General features: G+C 40.7%; 1 protein-coding gene across 1 annotated transcript in view; it reads right to left on the reverse strand.

Annotated features, from left to right (window-relative positions):
- LOC138644801 (aldehyde oxidase-like) overlaps positions 1 to 17855 on the reverse strand; it is a 211714-nt gene that overhangs the window by 109410 nt on the left and 84449 nt on the right. The window contains exons 6-8 of the mRNA XM_069733620.1: positions 12765 to 12868; positions 3242 to 3426; positions 2335 to 2524 (exon numbers count right to left, since the gene is read on the reverse strand). Of these exons, the coding sequence (XP_069589721.1) occupies positions 2335 to 2524; positions 3242 to 3426; positions 12765 to 12868 (479 nt within the window). The remainder of the gene's footprint in view (positions 1 to 2334; positions 2525 to 3241; positions 3427 to 12764; positions 12869 to 17855) is intronic.

Raw genomic sequence — 17855 nt, forward strand, 5'->3', positions numbered from 1 at the left:
GGCAGGTTGAGTCTTCGGACTGTCCTGGTGTGGATACTGTGGTGGACAGGTTGCAGCAGATTTGGACTCATGTAGTGGACAATTTGACCTTGTCCCAGGAGAAGGCTCAACGTTTCGCTAATCGCAGACGCTGTGTGGGTCCCCGACTTCGGGTTGGGGACTTGGTTTGGTTATCTTCTCGTCATATTCCTATGAAGGTTTCCTCTCCTAAGTTTAAACCTCGTTTTATTGGTCCGTATAGGATTTCTGAGGTTCTTAATCCTGTGTCTTTTCGTCTGACCCTTCCAGATTGTTTTTCCATACATAACGTATTCCATAGGTCATTGTTGCGGAGATACGTGGCACCTATGGTTCCATCTGTTGATCCTCCTGCCCCGGTTTTGGTGGAGGGGGAGTTGGAGTATATTGTGGAGAAGATTTTGGATTCTCGTGTTTCAAGGCGGAAACTCCAGTATCTGGTTAAGTGGAAGGGTTATGCTCAGGAAGATAATTCCTGGGTCTTTGCCTCTGATGTCCATGCTCCCGATCTTGTTCGTGCCTTTCATATGGCTCATCCTGGTCGTCCTGGGAGCTCTGGTGAGGGTTCGGTGACCCCTCCTCAAGGAGGGGGTACTGTTGTGAATTCTGTGGCAGAGCTCCCTCCTGTGGTCACAAGTGGTACTTCGGCTGGTTCTCTCTGTGAGCTTCCGTTGGTGGAGGAAAGTGGTACTGCAGCTTCTGAGTTTCCTTCCTCAGGTGATGTGGTGAAGTCGTTAGGTGCTGCTCTATTTAACTCCACCTAGTGCTTTGATCCTGGCCTCCAGTCAATGTTCTAGTATTGGACCTGTTTCCTCCTGGATCGTTCCTGTGGCCTGCTGCTCTGCATAGCTAAGTTCCTCTTTGCTATTGGTTTGCTGTTTTTTTCTGTCCAGCTTGTCAATTTGTTTTTTACTGCTTGCTGGAAGCTCTGGGACGCAGAGGGTGTACCTCCGTGCCGTTAGTTCGGTACGGAGGGTCTTTTTGCCCCCTTTGCGTGGTTTTTGTAGGGTTTTGTGTTGACCGCAAAGTTACCTTTCCTATCCTCGCTCTGTTCAGAAAGTTGGGCCTCACTTTGCTAAATCTATTTCATCTCTACGTTTGTCTTTTCATCTTAACTCACAGTCATTATATGTGGGGGCTGCCTTTTCCTTTGGGGTATTTCTCTGAGGCAAGGTAGGCTTATTTTCTATCTTCAGGCTAGCTAGTTTCTCAGGCCGTGCCGAGTTGCATAGGGAGCGTTAGGCGCAATCCACGGCTGCCTTTAGTGTGGTTGGAGAGGATTAGGGAATGCGGTCAACAGAGTTCCCACGTCTCAGAGCTCGTTCTTGTTTTTTGGGTTATTGCTAGGTCACTGTATGTGCGCTGACCTCTATGTCCATTGTGGTACTGAATTACCTTTCATAACAGTTAGGGTTATGGTTAGGGGTAGGGTTAGGGGTAGGGTTAGGGGTAGGGTTAGGGGTAGGGTTAGGGGTAGGGTTAGTATCCCTTTATCAATTTTATGGTGTGGGGTGGTTTATCAGTGTGTTTTTATGTTTGTTTTTTTTAAAAACGCATGCACAAAAAAACGCATGCGTTCCCATTGACTCCAATGTGTTTTTTGACCCCAAAAAAACGCATGCGTTTTTTGTGTCCAAAAAACGCCTCTCAAAAATACTACAAGTAGCATTTTTGAAAATGAACGCATGCAGTAAAAAAACGCGTGCGATTGAAAACGTGACCAAATGCGTACACAAAAAAACGCATGCATTTTCAATGTTAAATATAGGGAAAAAAACGCTGCAGACAAAAACGCAAGTGTGAAACCACCCTTACACTTCACCCTGCTCCTCCATCACAATGACACTGGCACATGCTCTTTAGCAGCCTTAATACTGAAGACAGGGTAAGTGTCTGTACATTGTGGCTAATGTACATGTTTTGCTTCATTAAACAACAGGAAATTAGAGTCTAAAAATGCCCCATGGCCACTGTGAGAGTGACAATATTTCACATTTTTAAGAAATATTGCAATAAGGCAAAAAATCATTAAAATTACAAAAAAACTATATGAAACACAAAAAGCTGAGTTAAACAATAGATCACCTCCTGATAACACATTCCCCTTAAGGTAAGACAGGCTAGGTTCACATAATGTGTGTGTCACGGTATATCAGATATTTGCTACAAAAAAAAAGTATATGATTGTATACAAAAAATCAATTTAGTTTAACTGATCTATCAAATCACTACAGTAATTATGCTATAGAATAAATCTACAGGTGGGGATGATAAAAAGTTTAGTCACTGAAACAAAAGAGAAAGGTTGTGACTCACGTGGACGTCATTGTGTGGAGAGTGCATCGTATTCATCAATTCCTTGGACACTTCAAGGTAGAACTTGAATAAAAAGCTGATCGTCAGTGATTTCTCATTGTCCGTCATCCTAATTAATGCTGATTCTTGTAGTGGGATCTCGTCCAGGAATAATTTACATGCTTCATCGAGTAATGTCTCATTCCAGCGCCTATGGTAGAAGGGATTCATCAGCTGAGACCCATCTGTACTGCTGCAGGGGCTATAATATACTCTCACCCCTGAATAACTTTATATAATGTAGGCAGGAGGTCTATTGGATGTAAGGTATGTACGGTATTATTTAACAAAAAGACAAAACACATTGATTCCCTGTATTTTCGCACCTGCATATCTCCTTTTCATAATTTTATTATTATTTTTTGTCACTAATTTTGCACGGATCAATGATATTTGTCTAAATACAATTAAACAAAGCTGAAAATAAGTCAATGCACGCATCGTCTCACCCCAGCATCAATCAGAGAGACAATAGATTGGCGACCAAATAACCAACGTTTTCTATACAAAGAGTATGTTTGCTTTATAAATCTCTCCTTTTGCTGCCTCTGAGCTGTTGCATATTTTTGCTGTTGCATTTGAGTGGTGAATAATGGAAGTAGAACTAACAAAGAGCGCTCACAAGTCACTTAGAGACAGTCTGCGGGCACACAGGAGACTATGGGGAAAAGACAGACTAGCGAGGAGGAGCCGACAGCAGGACACACGCGGCTATGTAATGACAGGTAGGAAACAATGGTCGCTGCTCGACAGCACAATATTGTGTGTTACAGAATCTGCACCGTTTTATTCAATTTAAGCAAATACCATTTTGAACAATGCCGCTCCAAATGGATAGATTAGTGTTAAACTGTGTATTGATACATACCTACCAGCAAGTAATTCACTAACAAATTTTGCAAAAATACTGGCCTCTTCGGATCCTCCATAATAAATATTCATAGACATAATGAGGTCTGTTCCTTCTTTAAAAATGACCCTCATGGCTGCAATATCAACTGGAGCCGTACTGCCCCACCTCTGCAACTGCCTGAATGCAGACACATATTCTCCCTGCAAGATAGAAATAGAGAAATGTATTGGTGTAATAAGTACCAGGTCTGGATTGGGCTGGTGTGCAGCTATTGACTACAAGAAATTTTGAAAATGGCGAGGAATTGGGTGAATGGTGAAGAGCTTGTCTGAAGGTGACTTTCAATATCGTATCTAGTGATGAGCGCAAGTGCTCGTTACTCGAGTTTGCCTAGGGTGATCGGGTATGCACCGAATGTTGTGACTGCTCAAGTGACATATTCGACTCCCCACACGTGCATCTTTCGCGGCAGTTAGACAGCCACAAAACATGCGGGGATTGTCTGACAAACACAGGCAATGCCCGCATGTTTTGTGGCTGTCTAGCCACTTTGAAACAGGTGCGGGGAGTGTTAGTTCAATATTACTCAATGTGGCAGTGCAGATGAGCATTTTGTTTTCCCGGACCGAATCTGTGCATGAAAAGAATCACAGCATGCACTAATTACTTTCTTATGTCGGAAGAGATTTGTCTATTCAAGTATAAAAATCACATTCCATACGGATCAACAATATAGCATCTGATTTTGCTGGATACATTGCATTTTTTTAAACATAGGAAACTGTAAATGGTCTTGTGTAAAATACATACAGATTTCACAAATGAGAAGAAATATTATTTATAAAATTAAAAATATTTTTATCTACGGTATTTATTTAACTGAAGAAATAATAGCAGCGTTAACTTCCCTATTGGGATTAAAAGAAAGATGAAAAAATTGTAAATGAAAAAAGATAAACATTATTTGACCTTCATACACCATTTTATTATATAACAAAAAAAATCTATTTATATTGCTAGTCAAATAGTATGAAACAATAATTTAAAAAAATGTGTAAATCAGAATCAGTACCTGGGTTGCCAACCACCCAGAAAAAAATTGATTAGTTAGTATTTTTTTTAAAACTGGAGTAACTTGCGCAGATTATTGTAATTGCAATTAGCATCATATTACACTTCAAAGCAGATGCTACTAATATCTTCATATAATTATTTTGGGATATAGACATTCAGTGGATATGAAAAAGTCTACATACCAGTGTTAAAAATGCCAGGTTTTTGTCATGTCAAAAAATCATACCAAATTTCCATCTTTAATGTCACTCAATCTGTACAGGAAAGATATATATCTTGGTACCGTGTTAGCCAGTAGATAGAAAAATATTTGGAATTGAGAGTCCTCAGTGGTTGATACCTTTTAATGGCTAACTGAAAAGATGGTAACAAATTGCAAGCTTTCGAGACTACACAGGTCTCTTCATCAGGCAAAGACTAAAAGAAATTCTGAAGAATCACATATTTATGCACAACACACCACAGAAAAAAAAAGCATGGATAAGACAGGTGACATGAAGCAGAATTACCATGAGTGATAAACAGTTATGTCCATAAATATTGGGCCAGTTCTTAGATAAGGATTGTTTTATTGGGGTCTGGTACTGTTGTGTTGACCCCTCATAGTCTGAGGGGCAAGTTCCTTAGTTGATGTAAAAAGACATAAATCCATGCGACACATTCATTCCTCCATTAAGACTGTCAAAGGTCGACATCAGTGTATATTCCCATACTCTTCTGTCTCTTAGATTTGAAGCTACCTTTTAACACAAGTAATTTCATGTCCATAATGTTATGATTTGGGAGACAAAAATGTATTGCCACAGGTAGATCCATTCTTTTTTCTCTTATTGTGTGGCGGTGAGAATTCATTCTTTTTCTAAGCTTTTGCCCTGTCTCCCCCAGTTCAAATAATTAGGTTTACCACATTAGAAGTGTCGCAGCTGAAAGTACCTGGTATCTTGTAGTCCTGATGTGAATTGGGGATCTTTATCTTGTCCGTGGTCATTATAAATGGACAGGTTTTACATTTTTTCTGATTGCAAGGAAAGGTATCTGCAGCTGTTGAGAGGACAGGGAGCTCTTTACAATGATGCTTCTTAGATTTGGGGGCTGCCTAAAACACAGTAGTGGGGGGTCTGGAAAAATGGATTGTAAGCGGGCATCTTTTTGTAGTAAAGGTTGTAATTTCCGTGCAGCTCCCCTTAGCACCTCCAGATTTGGATTGTAGGTAACTACTAGAGGCAAAAAAAAGGGAAGAAGCCAGCACTGCTTATGGTCAGAACGCAATAACTGAAGTGCAATTGCACATAAATTCTAACTGTATTTCAAATATGAGACATTTAGCAAACAATTGATCAATTCTTTGAGCTACCCCGCCACTTCACGGCAATCTCATAATGGGGCAGTCCTAATCTTTGTATTTTATTTACGTTGTGCCATTATGGCTTCCTGAATGTATAAAAAAAAAAAAGGACCACATTAAATGCGAACTGTACCTGGAGCATTTTCAGAATCACTCCCTTGGTGCCAGGAAAGGCAAGCGCAGGTAAAGGCCGATAAGGTCCAGTGCGGACATTTCAGATCTGGCTTCCACACTGCCAAACCCGCACCAAAGATGAAGGGTGAGACAGGCTGAGACACTACTAGAGGCACCCGGTTATTTTCTTCTTTAGCTTTGTAATGTAGCAGGTGATTCCTTGATATTCTGGTGGCTCTTGTAATCTGGTTTTCAATTATTCTGGGATGGTAGCCCTGATTCAAAAAGGTCTTTCTGAGGTGACCAAGGTGTTCCTCCCTATCCATTGGGTTGGAACATATATGATTGTATCTGATGGCTTGGCTGTAGACAATGGAGTTTTTTATGTGTTTTGGATGGAAACTGTCCTATTTAAGGTATGTTGGATGGTCGATTGGCTTCTGATACAGGGATGTCTCTATTTTATTGTTCTGCAGCTTAATGATGGTGTCCAAAAAGTTAATTTTAGTACAGGAGTAGTTGAGTGTCAAGTTGATGGTAGGATGAAATTGATTAAACTGTTCATGGAACATCTTTAGCTGTGGCTCAGACTTCGTCCAGATGATTAAAATATCATCAATGTAGCGGTAGTACGCCAGAGGCCTGATGGAACATGAGGACAAAAAGTCGCTTTCAAGCTTGGCCATGAACAGATTTGCATACTGCGGGGCCATTTTACTTCCCATTGCTGTGCCAGTCTCCTGTAGATAGATCTTCTTGTCAAATTCAAAGTAATTGTGGGTGAGGATGAATTTTATAAGTTTCACCACAGAATTTGCATCCCTGTGTTTTCCAGGAGGAATTTGAAGGCATTTAATCCGTCCTGGTGTGGGATATTGGAGTACAAAGATTCCACATCCATGGTGGCCAGGATGGTTCCTTCTGGTAGAGGACCTATTGCTGATAGTTTATTCAATGGGTCAGTTGTGTCCTGAATGAAGCTGGGTGTATCCTTTACCAGGGGTTTAAGAATACCCTCTACCCATCCAGATACCTGCTCAGTAAGGGTTCCCACACATGAAATAATTGGTCTTCCTGGATTTCCAGATTTGTGGATTTTGGGAAGTAAAATGGCCCCACAGTATGCAAATCTTTTCATGGCCAAGCTTGAAAGTGACTTTTTGTCCTCATGTCCCATCAGGCCTGTTTATTTTTTTCTGTGCTATGTTGTGCATAAATATGTGATTCTTCAGAATTTCTTTTAGTCTTTGCCTGATGAAGAGACCTGTGTAGTCTCGAAAGCTTGCAATTTGTTACCATCTTTCAGTTAGCCATTAAAAGGTATCAACCACTGAGGACTCTCAATTCTAAATATATTACTCAATCTGTAAAAATCCATTCAGGAACAAGCTGAAATCATTTTGAATGGGAAAATAGAATGAGCAAAACTAAAATAATAGGTAATATATAGAATCCATGAGGATACTCTGCAAGAAGTGGTGAATTTTGGCAAACAGTGACATTACCTTAAACTGACTATTAGCCGGGGGGGGGGGGGGGGGGTTTGGGCAAAAGATTGCAAGGTAGGACATTACCAGACTACAGGGGTTTTGTACTGCTGTGCCGGCTTACCTAGTAAAGTTGTGAGAAAGAACAACTCTTGAAAAAGCTCAAAAACAAGGGTCCAGTTGTTGCTGCTCCACAGGTTGGCAGGTCCAACATTGGAATACATAGATGTCACAAAGTGCTGCTTGTGTCTCAAAGAATTAGAATATCCAGAATGGGATTTAGAATAAGAAATGCGGCTTAATCTCTATGTGTTTAGAAGTCCATCTGACTTTCTCATCAAGAGAACCACAAGTCCCACCATTATGACTCCTCCGGAACTATCTAGAACTGGACCTTCCTCAAAAAATGATGAAGAAAACTGGTCCGAGAGGCTAAGAGGCCTACATCAACATTAAAGGAGCTGTAAGAATTTCTAATAAGTATTGTTTGTGTACTGCATGTGACAATCTCTCATATTCTTTATATGCATGGTATGTGATGTATAGAGGCAAGACGAAAGCCGCTTCTCACAAAGAAAAACATCCAAGACCAGCTATGTTTTGCCAAATTTACATCAAGTCAGCCAAATGCATGAGGGAAAACATTTTATGGACTAATGGACCAGTGTTGAACTTTTAGGACATGATTCCAAAAAGTAGGTTTGGCACACTTTAAATACTGCACAAGACAAAACAACAGCATAACCCAGTGAAGCATGATGGAGGCAGTGTGTGTGTCAAGGACAAAACATGCCCCTTTCCTCTGTAATAAAATGGGTGTGCTTTTGTGGGATGAAAAGCACAAGAAAGTGTGAACTTTTGGGCAGCATTCGGATGGCCACCGCTAACTTTAGTGACCCTTCCCATGACATCCAGGCCCTACGGCCTGAATTAGGTATGGAGGAGGGGGCCTTCATTACTTTCCAGAAGGGAAAGCTGGACAAGGAACCATTTCAGAATGGCAGGTTGGAACCCAAGAGTGCTGCAGAGCCGGACAGAGAATTCTAGGGGCCAGGGGTGCCACGCAAGAAAGGGATAACTCAGGCTGAAACAAACGTGAATGTAACATCGTAATGTGCTTTGACTAAGATGAAGTTTGGACTGTTAAGTAAAGCCAAACTGTTTAACCCCTTAATGACAGCCAATACATCTTTTTACTGACCTGAGATATAAGAGAATATCATCCCCATACAGGTGACAATCCAGCAGCTGTTAACTGTCTACTATAGCTGACAACTTGCTGTATCACAAACGATCAGTGTTGGGACCGACCATATCTGTTTAATCCCTTAGTTGCTGTGGCAAAAGTGACTACATCAAATAAGTCGTTAATAGAATTTGGGGGCTTCCGCTTTAATCTAATTGACACATCAAGATCATGATAGTGTGGTCCTGATGTTTGCCATAGCAGTTCTTAGCCAAATATTGGCCTTAGAGTCTCCTGGCTATAGTGGTTCAGAAGTTAGCGACATTTAGGTGGTTAACAAACACTTTTTCATTCCTGCTATACCACTTTGCATTAATTCCTGAAAATCACCTGAAGGGTTAATAAACTATCCGTCAGAAGTTTTCAATATGTCAGGGGTGCTGTTTTTAAAATGGTATCACTCTTGGGGTTTTCCAATATATAGCACCCCCAAAGTCACTTCAAACATAGATAGGTCCTTAAAAAAAATGTGTACATTTTCTTGAAAAAAATAAATATTAGTGCTAATATATAATATATTATATATATAATAAAAGGCTAACAAAATAAATTAGCATTTTAAAAATAGTGCTGATGTAAGGCACACATGAGGGATATGTTAGTAATTAGTGTTTTTGTGTGGTATGACTATGTGGATTAAAGGGATAATCATTCAATGCATTTTCTTTTACATTTTTGTCAAGTTTCTGTTATTTTTTATAAATAAACACAAAATGTATCAACCTAAATTTACCATTATCATAAAGTATAATGTGCCCCGAAAAAACAATCTCAAAATCAATGGGATTTGTTGAAGCGTTCCAGAGTTATCACCACATAAAGTGACAGTGGTCAGAATTTAAATAATTGGCCCCGTCACTAAGGGGCTAAAAAGGATCAAGTGTCTCGTGTTCAATGTGCAACTGTTCCTGGATATGGGATTGGGGAGACAGTGCGGGCTTCAGGCCAAACCATGAGTGTTATAATGTACACCCACAGCTCAATGGAAAGGAATTTCACCTTTCAGCAGGACAATCACTCTAAGTATACCCCCAAATCAACTAAAGAATGACTTCAGCAGAAGAAGATCAAAGTTCTGGAAAGTCCCAGCCAGAGCCCAGACCGGAATCCAATTGAAAATTTCAAGGATGACCTGAAGAGGCCACAAGAGATGCCAAAATGATTGTTGTCTATGATTTTTACGAGTTTGCTCAGAAACTAAACAAGTTGACCCCACCCCTCCGATTTTGTTATATTTTATTGTGTAACAACCCTGAATCACAGCATCATTTATTATTTATTTTGTCTTTTCTGAAACTGATAAAGCATGAAAAACCTCATGGGTGTGGGTAAATAATATGTTATAGGCAGTGTACACATCTCTACCATTTTAATTACTGTTTTGACAAATCGCTTCTATTATGACTCTGAGCAGCAAGCTCCTGTCAGGCTGAAGTTTCACCAAACATTGTAAACATCTAACCCCCCAACTCTCCATTGGACCCCTCAGGGGTGAGCCTCGCAGGACTATCATTTTGATCCATCTCCCTAGATAACGTTGTTCAAAGAAACCTGCAGGCCAAAATAATTTCATTGTAAATTTTTGGTTGTATTTTTTCAAAACATGGGATAGATAAAACGTCACTTCAGTGAAATATCTGATTTCAATTATGCCTTCATTGTGTTTTTCTAGAATTAGATCAAGTCTTAAAATCTGATGCAAAATATATATCAATATAATAACATACTAAGAATATAACAAATATACTAAGAATATAACAAATAATGTCTCAAAATAATAATAGAAAAATAATAATACACTGATATATAACATCATAAAACGCCACTGTATTAAAACATAATTTTTTCTCTATTTCAATAAACATCCTAATTTGTAATAATGATATAATAAACGTAACCACTTATAAATTCATATTGACTAGAAATACAAACTTTCAAGAGATAATAGCATTCTTAGTGGTATGTTTCATTTTTCTTTATTTTTTGTATATCGTCCTTTTATTTTGTGAGATCACTCAAATTATTGTCCAAGCTTCAATAGCTATTGGCTTTAAATCAGTTCAGTTCTCCTTGATGAGCTGGCTTAATCTGATGAAATGTGTAGGAGCAGAATATTCTAGCAATTATAATGTTGAACATCACTGCATTGTATTTGGGATTTTATTAGAACTTCTTAAGATTGGGGGGCTAAAATAATTGAATGTAGATACTCATATTGAGACAACCCATTAGTAAAGGGACACTAAAATTTTCATATTTTGTCTTTTATTTCACAGTTTCCACATCATGCCAAATATGCATATTAAAACTTAGTTGTCCCACCCCAGTGGGGCTACTCGACACCCAAAAATTTGAAGGCAGTGTTTACATGATGCATATATTTTATTTTCCAAATACACATTAAAATCGCTACATTTCTACTGAATTTTTGGAAAAAAGCGGAAAAACAATGTATCAGAAAATGCATTGTCTTAACATGGACTAAAAGCTTTTCCACAGGCAGCGGGTCCTCATTGCTGTTGATTCACTATGAGATTAACCCCTTCATGACCTTGGGATTTTTCGTTTTTTCGTGTTCGTTTTTCACTCCTCTCCTTCCCAGAGCCATAACTTTTTTATTTTTCCGTCAATTTGGCCATGTGAGGGCTTATTTTTTGCGGGACAAGTTATACTTTTGAACGACGTCATTGGTTTTAGCATGTAGTGTACTAGAAAACGGGAAAAAAATTCCAAGTGCGGTGAAATTGCAAAAAAAGTGCAATCCCACACTTGTTTTTTGTTTGGCTTTTTTGCTAGGTTCACTAAATGCTAAAACTGACCTGATACTATGATTCTCCAGGTCAGTACGAGTTCATAGACGCCTAACAAAAAAAAATTGCGCCATTTTCCAATACCCGTAGCGTCTCCATTTTTCGTGATCTGGGGTCGGTTGAGGGCTTATTTTTTGCGTGCCGAGATGACGTTTTTAATGATAGCATTTTGGTGCTGATACGTTCTTTTGATCGCCCGTTATTGCATTTTAATGCAATGTCGCGGCGACCAAAAAAACGTAATTCTGGCGTTTCGCATTTTTTTCTCGCTACGCCGTTTTGTGATCAGGTTAATGCTTTTTTTTAATTGATAGATCGGGCGATTCTGAGCGCGGCGATACCAAATATGTGTAGATTTGATTTTTTTTTAATTCATTTATTTTGATTGGGGCGAAAGGGGGGTGATTTAAACTTGTATATTTTTTTTATTTTTTTCACATTTTTTTTAACTTTTTTTTTTTACTTTTGCCATGCTTCAATAGCCTCCATGGGAGGCTAGAAGCAGGCACAACGCGATCGGCTCTGCTACATAGCAGCGATCATCAGATCGCTGCTATGTAGCAGAATTGCAGGTGTGCTGTGAGCCCCGACCACAAGGTGGCGCTCACAGCTGCCAGTGATCAGTAACCATAGAGGTCTCAAGGACCTCTATGGTTACTATTCTGAAGCATCGCCGACCCCCGATCATGTGACGGGGGTCGGCGATGACGTCATTTCCGGCCGCCCGGCAGAAAGCGGTAGTTAAATGCCGCTGTCTGCGATTGACAGCGGCATTTAACTAATTAATAGGTGCGGGCAGATCGCGATTCTGCCCGCGCCTATTACGGGCACATGTCAGCTGTTCAAAACAGCTGACATGTCCCGGCTTTGATGCGGGCTCACCGCGGAGCCCTGCATCAAAGCAGGGGATCTGACCTCGGACGTACTATCCCGTCCGAGGTCAGATAGGGGTTAAGCAAAGCTCAGATATGCTTCCATGTAAGGAGACTGACTGGCCTATGCAAGCTTTTAGATGCCTTTTATTGACTGACAATCTTGGGTCTTTTAGCAGTGTGGAAAGCGCCTCCATCTTCCATGAACAGAGTAGATGTTTGTGTCTTCATCCAATATTTTTAGTGAGTGAAAATGAAAAACCTCCAGTCAGTTCATGACAGGTAAAGAGTCACTTGCCATGCATGTAAAAAGACCTAAAATTAGTAGACAAGAAATGGTAGCTGGAAGATTTTATAGGCCAATCAGTCACCTGACATAAATCAAAAAGAATCCACAGAACAAGTCAAGACTTGTAGCAATGTAATCAATTATAACAAACAGTAATTATTCACCAACTCAAAACAATACCTGTCATTTATCAAATAATTCTACTGCTATTAAATCAGTCCCATAATGTCTTTTTATGCCTCTCTGAATATATTAGTATTAATATTGTAATTTAAAGTCTTCAGAAAATAAATAAATATACCTTCTTTGAGAAGGGAATATTAATTGATATAAGAATCTCTTCTGCCCTCAAAGCTGCCGACTCATCAAACAACAGCTGTTTCAGAGTTACTTGACGTCTCATATCTGCAAAAGTAAGACCCATTAATAAATCATCAACTTATTGTAAAACAGTTTTAAATCACTGAATAATTAGTCAGGGTAGCTATTCAGGACCTTGGGAAATTCGAGTCACATCCATTATAGAGCAGATAAGTTAACCATATGGACTGTCATAACTCTTGAATTGCTACTTTAATAAAACACCATATACAATAGAAGGCGATCTGTAGTACCTGGCAGAGGCCACTACACATTGAAAAAAGTTGCATGGTGCAGCTTCTTTCAATGTTTACATCCTGGCCGCCACTGGAGGAAATACCCCAACGCGCGTTTCGGACGCACTGTTCCTTCGTCACACACCCCCTGACGAAGGAACAGTGCGTCCGAAACGCACGTTGGGGTGCCCCAGACTGCCCTGGTTGCCCATAGCGGTGTATGTACAAATTGATTGAAGTAAGTGTCTCCCTACATTGCCTACCTTCCTTGCACTATCGCACTACTATTGCTGCACTTTAGTTCTATATGCAATATATTGCACTTTATAGTTGCCACTTTATATGCACATTGCGGCACTTTTTATATAAATTCCCCATTTTTTATTGAGATATTTTCATATTTTTTCTTGCTTTTTTTAAGTGGGCTAAATCAGTGACCTTATGGAGATCTAAACTAATTTTTTATGTCAGCCAGTCAGATATGGGCACGTAGTAACAATTGTATACATATATACTGTAACGAATTTTGATTTTAACATGTGTTTTAATATTTGGTATGTAATAAAATAATATTTTATCTGATCATATTTCCTGTCATGATTAATTTCTTGATTTTTTATCATGTGGTGAGTAGAGTTGAGCGACCTTGACCTTTTTAGAGTCGAGCCGGGTTTTGCGAAACCCGACTATGTCCAAAGTCGGGTCGAGTGAAATCGGCCGATTATGACGTAAAGTCGGGATCGACCGAAACACGAAACCCAATGCAAGTCAATGGGGCAGCATAGTCGGCAGTGAGTGGGGGCCAGGAAAACACCTAGAGTGCCCATTTTAATGTCAAAACCATCCATTCTTCTTAATGAAGCTTGTCAAGCGTAATTTACCTTAAAATAATTGGAAGGCATTTGAAATTGGGGGTCATTTGGCTAAAGTTGTGGGGGGTAGGGCTGGTTCAAGTAATTAGTGGGCCCAGTAAATCTGGACCACGTCACGGCAGTGGAGCAGGGAGAGGTAAGTATTTCAACTTTGCAAGTGCTGTGATCCTGAGCAAGCAGGGGGGGCCCACTCGTTGGCATTGGCACTGGCACAGGGCCCCTCAAAGTACAGCGGTGTGTTTGCACGGCGGGGGCGCCTCCCACCGGCAGCAACACTTTTGCGTACTATGAGAGGCCCTGTGCCAGTGACGTCGCCAACTAGTATTCCTCCCCCCACCTGATGAAGGAACCTGCACTTTCATCTGCACCTTCCTCTTTGTCCCCGTGTAAGGTGGTATGGTATGCGGGAAGAGCAACCTGACTTTCAGCAGGGTCACAATGTTGTTGTGTAGCGTGCACGGGGAATGTTGCGTTATGGGTCAATGTACCAGCAGACTCATCTATCACTGGCTGGGCAATGGGCACGATGAAGTGGAAACACAGATATAGGCCCAAAGAATAAAGTGGGCTAAATGCAGTTCAAAATTGGTAACACAGGAATAACCAGGGGGCATTGCAGTGGAGGACAACTGGAATGAGAGGCTGACACAGAGAGTAGGGCCAAATCAGTAAGTAGTCGAAATGCAGTTCAAAATTGGCAACCGTAGTAAACAGGCGGCACAGCTTTGTTCAGTGGAGGAGAACAGCAAGGAGTGGCAGACACCGATAGTAGGCCCCAACCCAACTAGTAGGCCAAATGCAGTCTAACATTAACAACTACTTAACGAGAGGCTGAAAATGGAATTTCAGGACAGGAAACCAGGAGAACAGCAAGGAGTGGCAGACACCGATAGTAGGCCCCAAACCAACTAGTACGCCAAATGCAGTTGTTCCATTTAACCACAATTTAATGAGAGCCTGAAGATAGAAGCTCAGGAAAGGCAACCTGGGGAACACCTTGGAGTGTAACACACCATCTCTCTCCACCCCATACCCATTTTGTAGGCCTAATGCTGTGTACTTTTCTACAACTACTAAACGAGAGTCGGAAGACCGAAGCAATGGCAAGGAAACCTGGGGAACACCTTGGAGTGTAACACACCATCTCTCTCCACCCGATACCCATTTTGTAGGCCTAATGCAGTGTAGTTTTCTACAACTACTAAACGAGAGTCGGAAGATCGAAGCAATGGCGAGGAAACCTGGAGAACACCTTGGAGTGTAACACACCATCTCTCTCCACCCCATTCCCCATTTTTTAGGCCTAATGCAGCCTACTTTCCGACACCTACTAAACGAGAGCATGAAGATCGAAGCTCAGGAAAGGCAACCTGGGGAACACCTTGGAGTGTAACAACAACCTCTCTCTACACCACGGAAGGGCTGATTCTTAGGAAGGAAGGCTGTTGTAAATAAGCATTGCGCGTCCGAGGGTGATTATATTCTTATTCGGTATCTACTCACCCTCGGACGCGCCATGCTTCTTGATTTGTAATTAATGTTTATTTGCAATGTGCTTTTGACTTACTCAATTATTTTTTTAATTATTGATTTTATTAAATTAATAGTTTAACATCTTATTGGAAATAATTTAAAGGAGACGCGACAGGACAACACTCGGTGGATGCCATATCTGTGTTAACAACTCCAAAAAACTTTCAGTTAACTTCTTGCAGGAGAAAGAAATTGTAGCTGTTGGACCTTTGTAGTACAGTTCCAGATATTTGTTGTGTGTTTGTTTTGATTGTTAAAATGTCTGCATTTGAGATCTCAACACGATCTTATTTTTTATAATCAAATTAATTTTTTAAATATTTTATTAGGTTGGTTCAAGGGGTACACGGGCCGCAGTAGACAGGTCAGTGGAGGCCTAGTGGAAGGAGGGACCGCAGATGCGCCACTGTTTCACCCATACACAATTAGTAGGCCTAATGCAGCGTAGTTTCCAACAGCTACTAAACGAGAGCCGGAAGATCGAAGCTCAGGAAAGGCAACCTGGGGAACACCTTGGAGTGTAACAACAACCTCTCTCTACACCACGGAAGGGCTGATTCTTAGGAAGGAAGGCTGTTGTAAATAAGCATTGCGCGTCCGAGGGTGATTATATTCTTATTCGGTATCTACTCACCCTCGGACGCGCCATGCTTCTTGATTTGTAATTAATGTTTATTTGCAATGTGCTTTTGACTTACTCAATTATTTTTTTAATTATTGATTTTATTAAATTAATAGTTTAACATCTTATTGGAAATAATTTAAAGGAGACGCGACAGGACAACACTCGGTGGATGCCATATCTGTGTTAACAACTCCAAAAAACTTTCAGTTAACTTCTTGCAGGAGAAAGAAATTGTAGCTGTTGGACCTTTGTAGTACAGTTCCAGATATTTGTTGTGTGTTTGTTTTGATTGTTAAAATGTCTGCATTTGAGATCTCAACACGATCTTATTTTTTATAATCAAATTAATTTTTTAAATATTTTATTAGGTTGGTTCAAGGGGTACACGGGCCGCAGTAGACAGGTCAGTGGAGGCCTAGTGGAAGGAGGGACCGCAGATGCGCCACTGTTTCACCCATACACAATTAGTAGGCCTAATGCAGCGTAGTTTCCAACAGCTACTAAACGAGAGCCGGAAGATCGAAGCTCAGGAAAGGCAACCTGGGGAACACCTTGGAGTGTAACAACAACCTCTCTCTACACCACGGAAGGGCTGATTCTTAGGAAGGAAGGCTGTTGTAAATAAGCATTGCGCGCCCGAGGGTGATTATATTCTTATTCGGTATCTACTCACCCTCGGACGCGCCATGCTTCTTGATTTGTAATTAATGTTTATTTGCAATGTGCTTTTGACTTACTCAATTATTTTTTTAATTATTGATTTTATTAAATTAATAGTTTAACATCTTATTGGAAATAATTTAAAGGAGACGCGACAGGACAACACTCGGTGGATGCCATATCTGTGTTAACAACTCCAAAAAACTTTCAGTTAACTTCTTGCAGGAGAAAGAAATTGTAGCTGTTGGACCTTTGCAGTACAGTTCCAGATATTTGTTGTGTGTTTGTTTTGATTGTTAAAATGTCTGCATTTGAGATCTCAACACGATCTTATTTTTTATAATCAAATTAATTTTTTAAATATTTTATTAGGTTGGTTCAAGGGGTACACGGGCCGCAGTAGACAGGTCAGTGGAGGCCTAGTGGAAGGAGTGACCGCAGACAGGCATCGAAGGCCTAAAATAATCACACATGGCTGTAGGCAATTTTAAATTGGTTCCAGGGGTACACGGGCAGCAGTGGTGTGGTCAGTGGAGGCCTAGTGGAAGGAGTGACCACAGACAGGCATCGAAGGCCTAAAATATTAACACATGGCTGTAGGCAATTTTAAATTGGTTCCAGGGGTACTTGGGCAGCAGTGCCCTGGTCAGTGTAGTAGTAGTTGAAAGAATGGACCGCAGACAGGCATCGAAGGCCTAAAATAAAAAAATTGGGCTGGCTGTAGGCAATTTTAAATTGGTTCCAGGGGTACACGGGCAGCAGTGGTGTGGTCAGTGGAGGCCTAGTGGAAGGAGTGACCGCAGACAGGCATCGAAGGCCTAAAATAATAACACATGGCTGTAGGCAATTTTAAATTGGTTCCAGGGTTACACGGGCAGCAGTGGTGTGGTCAGTGGAGGCCTAGTGGAAGGAGTGACCGCAGACAGGCATCGAAGGCCTAAAATAATCACACATGGCTGTAGGCAATTTTAAATTGGTTCCAGGGGTACACGGGCAGCAGTGGTGTGGTCAGTGGAGGCCTAGTGGAAGGAGTGACCACAGACAGGCATCGAAGGCCTAAAATATTAACACATGGCTGTAGGCAATTTTAAATTGGTTCCAGGGGT

The sequence above is a fragment of the Ranitomeya imitator genome, chromosome 7 (assembly GCF_032444005.1).
Source record: "Ranitomeya imitator isolate aRanImi1 chromosome 7, aRanImi1.pri, whole genome shotgun sequence".
Classification (NCBI taxonomy): Eukaryota; Metazoa; Chordata; class Amphibia; order Anura; family Dendrobatidae; genus Ranitomeya; species Ranitomeya imitator.